This window comes from Poecile atricapillus, chromosome 3 (assembly GCF_030490865.1).
Source record: "Poecile atricapillus isolate bPoeAtr1 chromosome 3, bPoeAtr1.hap1, whole genome shotgun sequence".
NCBI lineage: Eukaryota > Metazoa > Chordata > Aves > Passeriformes > Paridae > Poecile > Poecile atricapillus.
In genome coordinates this window covers 44,709,622-44,718,629 of record NC_081251.1, presented here as the reverse complement: position 1 = coordinate 44,718,629, position 9,008 = coordinate 44,709,622, and the positions used below count along the sequence as shown (strand labels likewise).

At 41.2% G+C, this 9,008-nt stretch overlaps 1 protein-coding gene across 1 annotated transcript; it reads left to right on the top strand.

The window, feature by feature from the left end:
• The first annotated feature begins 3,555 nt into the window (after positions 1-3,555).
• CD24 (CD24 molecule) lies at positions 3,556-8,325 on the top strand. Its single transcript, XM_058836470.1, has 2 exons — positions 3,556-3,711; positions 6,239-8,325. Exons 1-2 carry the CDS (start codon positions 3,637-3,639, stop codon positions 6,422-6,424), a joined length of 261 nt encoding a protein of 86 aa, XP_058692453.1. The 5' UTR covers positions 3,556-3,636; the 3' UTR covers positions 6,425-8,325.
• The last annotated feature ends 683 nt before the right edge of the window (positions 8,326-9,008 follow it).

Here is a 9,008-nt window from a genome sequence, read left to right as displayed (position 1 = left end):
GAAATAACTCATAATATGACTCAGGTGAGTACTGAGAGCTGTAGCAGACTGAGCTTGACATGTCTTCTTGGATGAGGACTCTGAGAGGATCTACAAGGTGTAGTAAATTCTAATATGTAAGTTGTAGTCTGTGCACAACCAAGGAGAATGAAGAGCTGATTGGGGGAGCACAGGATCCACTGATTCTCATGGGCAATTGATGTTCCTAAAATATTTTAGATGGATCAAGATTAGCATCTCAAAGGTAGGAGTAAATTAATGGTTAAGTCAAAATTATTTCTCATTAATTCCACTTAATGCTCTGTCTACACTTATTTTGCTAAAGCTTTTTATTTAAATGTAATGTATTTGAATAAACTACTTATGTGTCTTGTAGACTTCTCTGCCTCCTTTTATAGACAACTGTTGGGGTTTTCTGCCAGTCATTTTAGCTGATTTTGTTTTCCAATGCATTATGCAAAGCAGCAAAAGTTTTGCTGCTGCTCACTGAACTGCGAGCTATGCCTATTGCAAAGTTCAGTCAACTTAAAAGTCACTGGTGGCATATACATATGAGCTTAAATTTAACTCAAAAGATCAAGGTCATCTTCTCCCTGCTAACCTTTCTTATCAAATAGTATTTAATAAATGTATTTAACTAGGAGAGGTGCTGACCTACGAATAAAAACTAAAGGAAGTAGAGGAATGGGGATTTAACAATACTTAACACTGTATCTCAGCATGATGAGAACTCTAAGAACACACTGCCATCAAAGGGTGTTTGATTGAGGGAACATATTGTCTTTTCTGAAAGAAAAATATCTGAAGTTCCTTTTGGCCACCAGATAGCAGTACTTCACTTTGTATGGTTCTCAGCTCACAGCATTCCTTGCCTTGTTGAAAAATCCATATATTGGATTCTGGACTCTTGCTCAAATATATATTTTGCAGACTTCATTATAGACTTCACCTGTAAAAAAAAAGATTTTGGAATTAGGAACACAGGTGATTTATGTGTTCAGAAGGAATCAAGAATATTGCAGCTTTCCTGAATGGGGAAACTTGGTTCTATAAATCTAATGGAGTGTTAGGCATTATAATTTCCAATGACAAAAGTTTCAATGAAAATCTTTGGCTTAAAATATTTTTAGCATTTCTCTGTTGCTGACAGTACATTTCCTTATTTATATTAGCATTTCAGGAATATTTCAGAAAGATATTTTTTTGGCCTCCAAACATAAACTTTACAGAGTTATACAATTTCTGTAATTTATAATTTCTGCCAAATGTTTTTAAACCTCAATATTTTTCTTTATTTTCAAAGAGAGGGACAGACTTTACAATATTTTTAGCAAAAAGAAAGATACCCTCATTTTCACTGAAACTTATTAAAACACCAGAGGTGCAATATACTGTATAATAATAATAATAATAATAATAAAAGTAATTGTCAGTTATATCATGCTGTATTGGTTCATGTCGCCTTACAAGCATTGTGCATCATCCTCTTTTTTTTTACAGTTACAGACCTCAGGCAAGATGCACAGGTAGAGAGAATGGGAAAGGCCACCTGACTGTTACTCTATCATTCCCATCTGTCCACGTGTTGACATTTAAGTGTCTCAGCTGATGCTTCTACCTGGAACAGCCAGTTATGATCCCTATGGCATCATGCAACAGCTGTATCACTTCCTTTTCTCCCTAACAAGATGGGAGAGATAATAATGGCAGCCACCTCTGTCAGCTTTACACTAGAATATTCTTTGTTTTAGCTATTGTAGAGCCCTAACTGGATTTCCTTCATTTTTCATCTCCTCCAGGGAATCTGGTGTCAGAATCATGTGAGCCCTGACTTCACTGCTGTGATTCACATGACTTCTCTCACAGGGAATTTCACTTTTCTGTAGTGTTAGGCTTATCTACTGAATGAAAAGGTGACCTTCTCCCTCATTTATGATTCATTAAACTATGGTAACCAAAACTAACTGCTGGCAAGGGAAAGTACTGATAGAAATGTTTTGTCACTCGGGAGCTTTGTCACTCCTCTGTCATTTTAAGTCCACCACAGTTCTTTTTTTTCTCTCCTTATATCTCCATAATCATGAAAACCCATCTTCTGGCATCCAGCTTTCAGCAGACAACCAGTGAATATTCAGAGACATAAGACCATCAATTTGATGACTGTTCCCACAGTTACTCTATTGATAGACTATGTCTCTTACAGTTAAGAAATGGGCTATGACTATGATCAGAATGAGGGAAATGTTTCAAAAGTGCTTCAAACTTATGTAGCTCTCAAAAGCTCTTTCGTTCTGGTATAGAAAAGGGATTGATATTTTGGGTAGTACAGCTTACAAAATGCTTTTGTTTCTGGAAAAATAAAATAACTATATCTTTGTCAGGCATTCTGAAGAAATTCATGTAAGACTTAGTTTGGAATGAAATATACTTGTCCAATATAAGTCCCAGCACCCAGTTCTGCAGTGCATCTCTCCACATTTCCTATGCTTTTGGACTGAGTTCTAGCAATGCCCTTGGAAGCTCTTCAAAAGCAGCCCAGCCCCTGAAGATGGGCAATGGGTCATATAGTGCTGGACTTGGGTATCTCCTCACACTTTGTTCTGAGATTAACACTAATTTATCTAATTTTGAAACCGCTGGATTTGTCTGAGCCAAGAGAAAAAATCTTGCTCTTATTTTAAATAGAAATAACTGCTTTGTGACAATAGAATCAGCACATTGGTGTCTCTTTTTTTGTAGCTTATAAAGTGAACATAGACTGTTTTTGTTCAGTTGTCCATACACTGAGACATCTGAAAGGTTGTTCCAGGGCCTCACCAAATCAATCTTTAGTCAGTCGAGGGGGGAGATACAATGTAAGTACAGCATTTACTGTGCCAGAAGGTAGAACCTCACCTACACCGAGGCTACAGCTGGAAGAACTTTGTGTTCCACTTGTCACACAGGTTTCTTTAAAGAATAATGGTAATAATAAAATATTTAGATCCAAAGAGTGCTTGAAATTGCAACCTGTGGTCTGAAGCCTGAGCACTAATGGTGAGGCAGCTATGAACAAGATGGGATCTTAACTCCTCAGCTTTTCTTCCACTGCTCCCACCATTTAGAAATATTTACAGCTGCTTTCACCTTTCCTCCTCTCACTCATGATTTTTTCAATTATTTTTTATTCTTTTTAAATGGAAAAAGCCTGGTGTTTTTATAAACATAAGCATTTCTCTGGAGTAACTGCAGCTCAAGCGCCACAGCCCTGAGCCAGTCCCTCCATGCCAGAGCACGACGCCGGCTCTAGAGAGGAGGCAGCGCCTGTAAGAGCCCAGGGGGGAAGCAGAGCTCCCGGCTCTGTCGGAGCGGGGCCGGCAGGACTCGGGCGCTGCCCGGTCCCGGGGAACAGCCGGGCAGGGGGAGCGGAGCCCGCAGCGGCGCGGGACGAGGGGGCGGCAGCGACTTGCGGGGCCCCGGCGGGCACGGAGGGCGGGAGCAGAGGTGTGGGGAGGAGGAGGAGGGGGAAGGCGGCGGCGGGGCGTCACGGGAGCCCGCGCTGCTATAAAAGGGCCGGGCGCGGCGGAGCCGTGCATCCCTCTCGCTCGCAGCCACAGCGGCAGGAGCAGCAGCAGCATCGCGGCGGGACAGCATCAGATGGGCATGGGGACGGCGCTGGCGGCGCGGCTCGGCCTGGGGCTCCTGCTCCTTGCCCTCCTCCTCCCCACGCAGGTGAGCCCGGCAGCGGCTCGGCGCTTTCCCTCCGCCGGCCCCAGGGCGAGACCCTCCCCGCCGCTGTGGCGGCCGCTCCCGGCGGAGGGCCGGGTTTCTCCCGGGAGGAACTCCCGCTCGTGTTCGCCGTCCCGGAGCCCCCCGGGCGGCCGTGGGTGGCGGGCGGCTCCTCCGCCCCGGGGCGGCGGCGGCGGGCGAGAGGAACGAGCCCGGGCAGCCCCGGCTGCGGACGGGGCGGGGATGGGCGCGGACGGGCGGCGGGGCGAGCCCGGAGCCCTGGGATGGCGGTGGCGATGCCGTGGATTATCCCGGTCAAACCAAAAAAGATGAAGTTGGAATTCGCCACCTTTTTTTTCCCCCGTGGGATTCTCGAGGGGAACCGTGCTGTGGGCGGCGGCTGAGCGTTCATTGCTCCGCTGATCAGAGGGAGAACGATCCCTCCAAACCCGAGAGAGCTCCGGGAAGGCAAGAGTTTTGCAGCGGGACCCGGGTCTGAGCCTCACCCTCACTGAAGCTGTGGGACTTTGGGTCCCGTCCCGTCCCGGGCTCGGTTCCCGGCAGGAGTGGGAGGCTGGAAGCAAAGACGCCGGGCTCCGGCCGCTGCGCTGGCCGAGCCCTGCCCTTGGCGCAAAGGTAATGGGTGCAGGAGGGATCGCTTCTCCTGGAGCGGCCAAGCCGAGCGGGGCTCCCAGGTTCCCTATCGGTGTGTTGCTCTTAGCGACCTCCTCTTCAAAACGCTGAATAACACAGTATCAGAAAAATAAACAGCAACGGCGCTGCTGGATCGTGTTCCCTCCTCCTCTCCTCTTTGTTTGCGAGGAAGGGCATTATCCCTTCTCCTTTGTGCTTGAGTCTTGCCCTTGGCAGTGATGAGAGCAGGATCAGACCCTTTGGATTACCGGTATTTATCACATTCACGCTGATAAAATCTCTGGGGTCCCATCTACTGTGATGTTGGGGAATTTGGACATAAGCCCATTCTCTTCAACCAAAAAAAAAAAAAAAAAAACCGAGAGAGAAAAACTAGTTGGTTTTTTTTTGTTTTTTTGTTTTTTAGCATAAAACCAAGAAAACTTTAAAAATACATACCCAAGAGTGGAATGATGGTAGAGTCTTTGTATGTAGACAGACAAAAATTTCCAGGGCAGGTTGGGACTTGCCTTGTAGGTTATTAACTCAGCAATTCGCTATTGATCACTTTCAGACCGGTTTTAACAGAAACTTCAACACAGCGATTTTTATCCTGCAGTCCTAAATTGCTTCCAGCACGATGCCGATTGCCAAAAATGCAAACTATCAGAAGCTTTACACTGTTCTTATGTTTTTCTATTGTATGCTTTTTTTAGTAGGAAACACTGAAAGAAAGTGCTTATGTAATTTTCTAATTAACTTAACATACACCTCATTGTTTCAGTATTGAGGGAATGATTTTATTTTTTTATCTGCTAATCTATTTTCTCAGCAGCACTAGAAAAATGAGAAAATAAGGACACCTTTTGTGGACAGACTACTTATTAAACTAACTTCTTTAATAATATATACGTTTTTACTTGAATTAACTCTTAAGAGCTTACCAGAATGCTGTGGTAGAATACAAGTTTGCTGCCATGGAGTTAAAGCCAAGCTTTTTCTATTATGTTCATTTTTGGGGATGAGGGAATGTGATTCTTGCTCTTGTTTTTCATCCTTGTGTTTCACATGCTCTTTTTCACTGGTTATCTTTGACAGTTTTCCTGCTCATATGTAGGGAATAACTTGATCTCGAGGCTGCACAGACTGCAAGTTTTTGTTCTGTCCCTATAGTTCAGAGTTATGAAGGGAAAAGGGTATTTTTTTATTTTGCTTTCCGTCAGCATTTTTAAAATTTGCTAATATGCTGTCTTTTCACTATACTTTTTTTTGTTTGTATGTTCTAGAATGTCAGTAGATTGTGATTCAGTCACTATGGTTTCATTGTTCTAACTTCTGCAGTTCAGTGCTACCACAGCAAGATAAGAGGCTGAAGTATTAAATCCACTCACATAAAGCCCCACCATTGCCTGAAAGGAAGCCACAGACCAGCCCCAGAAACAGCATCAATAGATTCTTGACTGTTGCTTCCTCATGTTTTCGTCTGTGGCTTAGTCTGCAAACGCAGACTGCAATTCATGCCATTGTTTGAAAATCTTTCTTATCCTAAGATTTTCCATTGCACAGCTCTACATTTGCACTTTTTTTTTTTTTTTTTTTGTGAGGTTTTTTGAAACCTATATATCTTCTGATTTAGGGAAGGATTTCCATAAAGTAATAGTTATGGAAATACATTTAGAAAAGAATTAGATTTATTTCTTTAACAAATCCCACAAGTGCAATTCAAAATGTCTTTGTCCTTAACTGCACAATGAAAGGTGTGAGCGTTTGTATATATCATTTGTGTGCTGTGACTGAGTGGGGCTACACAGTGTTCATTGCTACTAATATGTATTCTGATTTTTAAAAAGAGAAAATATAACCCTTTTTGTTACTTCCCCTCCTCTCCATATTCTAGATCTACTGTGGTCCCAATGGAACAAGTCCGACACCTTCAAACAATTCTTCAGCGAGTTCCACCTCTCTGTCAGCTGTCACAAATTCAGTGAACAATACCACCACTCACGGACATGGGAATTCTCTTCACTCAACCACAAGTCTTTTTTTCATTCTCTCCGTTTCTCTTCTGTATTTTTGCTGTTAAGAGACTCTGGCATGGAAATGGCTACCACTCCCCACCCCGTTTCCTGAACCGCCTGAGATGGCTAGATCTCCAACCCAGCATGAGAAGAAATCAACCCAAACTCCACATCAAACCAGCTTGGTTCCACTCCATACTCAAATTAGTACCAGTCTGACCTAGGCAAGCACTCAGTATTCTGACTTTCAAAGCTGACCAGTGTGAAAAGACCAGCTTCAGCAAGGAGGTAAAATTATGAGCTCTTCCACCAAATGAGTTGGAATCTGAAAACCAAAATGGAAGCAAAAAGAGACAGTACCGACAAACCAAATTTAAAGCTGAGAAGAATTACAGTATCTTATAAAAAGGATGGATAATAACACTCCATGAAGAAAAAAAAGCTTAAAGTTTATCTACCATTTAGAATAAGGACTTCAAGAGTTTTTATTCTTTATGTTCAAAAACATCAACAGGCTCATAGAACCCCTAGAAAACAGAGAAAAGTTCAAATAATTCTGTTTCTTGCACAGCCTGTGTGGTTATAACTTATGGGTATTAGGATGTATGAACAAGAAACAACATCAGTGAAAAAGGTTTCTTCTAGGTTTCATTTGTATGAAATTGTTACAAGGCTAAAATAGAATAATAAAGTTTTTGTAAGAATCCTCTTATTTAACCCTTGATTCCTAACCAAATGGTTAGTCAGGGAGGGCTAGTTTTGAAATAGCTAAAACCCCACCAGTTTTCATAAGAGTGGAATTATTTATGGTGGGAATTTGAATTTGACATTTTATTTAAATTGTTTGTATATTAAACCATATGTGCCAGAGAAAGGAGGTGTGGAAACATTAGAAAAAGTACCAGGAGCTTTTTGTAAATGAAATTCAGAAAAGAACAAACAAACAAAAAGGTTAATGGATGTATGTCTCCTCTTTCCCTTATTTCTCCTCCCAAATTCTACAAGTTGTATAAGTCCTTTTTTGCTCCTGGAACTTTCCTTAATTATGAAGGATTTATGAAACCTGACATGAGTAATGTTATAGTGCTACATTTTTTTTTCCTTTTATTTTTTTTTTTTTTTTTTTTTTTTTGGCACAAGGTGAATAACGTACTGTTTTTTGAAGAGTTTTAATTGTGATATTCTACTTTAAACCGGGGCTAATATTTGCGGTGAGGAGAAGGAATGGGGAGAGGAGAGCAAACCGCCAAAAAAAAAAAGAAATTTAATGAACAGGTGTTTGAAATATGAAGACTGGAGTCTTAATTTAATCAGTGAATTTAAAAGTTACCTTTGTAAATACTACTTTTTAAATTTTTTTTCTGAATCAAAATTGCTACACTTGCACAGATTGTTTCTGTATCATCCAACACTTTAGAAAATAGTATCTGGTACTTGATCAAAGCAAGCTTTGTTGAGGAGGTTCAACTACCTTGATGATGATACCTTGTCAGAAAAAAATTAACTATGTTGATATGATCACATATGAGTGTACATGATCATACCACTGTCTGTAGATATTTATCTCAGTATAAGATCATGTCAAACATGAGTGGCTCTCTTAATTTTTTTTTTTTTTTAATACACATATCTGTCTTTCAGTTACATTACCACCAGTTCACAGTATCATATATTTAGTAGCAAGCTAACACAAATTCATGTCAGTGAGCGTACATGGACATTTCCTTATGCTTATCATTTGTATCAAGTAAAATGTTAATGATTGTATTTTGTGTTTGTGTAATAATGCTTTGATTTATTAGCTACTGATTTTCATTGAAAAAAACTGTAAATAAAACAGTGGACAGGCAATGCATTCTAGATGCACTTCCAGACACTTCTACAAAAACTTGTACCTTGCCTGTGTTAAGTGAATGAACTGTTAAGCAAGATGGTATATGTGATTAAAAACCTCAAGGTCTAGAAATGCTGAAGTGTAATTAGTTTTATTTCTCTGGAAGGTTTTGTGCCACTGGGAGTCTGGATTTTGCTTTGAAACCAGGGAGTGAGATTTGATTAACATCTCTAGTAACTGTAGTAAAGTTTTCCCTACATACTACAGCCTCTTCCCTTTCAAAGTATGACTATGTTTTCATGTTAGACAAACTGTGCTTAGACAGTTTTCATTTCTTTTGGTGGCAACGAGCAATTTTTCTTATGATGGCTAAAGCTGTTTCTTAGCTTCTATTTATAAAACAATGTGAATTAACTACTTAAAGTTTCTGACTCCCACAGACTACACTAACACAGTAGGTATATCCCAATAATACAAGTTGAACCATGCTTGATGAAGGACAGGGGCTGGAAGAGGTAGAAATTTATGCAAATTTTTGCTTTAAAGCAAAAATTAACCGGATGGGCATTCAGTAACAAAGCTGCCGTTCGTGACATTCCAAAACTGTGTCCGTGTTGTTTTTCAGGTGCGTTCCTTTCTAACACCCCTTAAAGGCCCTGGGTTGTTCTGTGTGGTTATCTTCACTCCCTACATGTGGAGAAACACATTTACAAGTGCCTAAGCACTTAGGCACGCTGCACATGGATCTGCATTTGTTAGTGGGAAAGAGGCCCCTGGAGAGGCCTCCCAAGGCTCCCGAGGGAATGTGGCGTGGC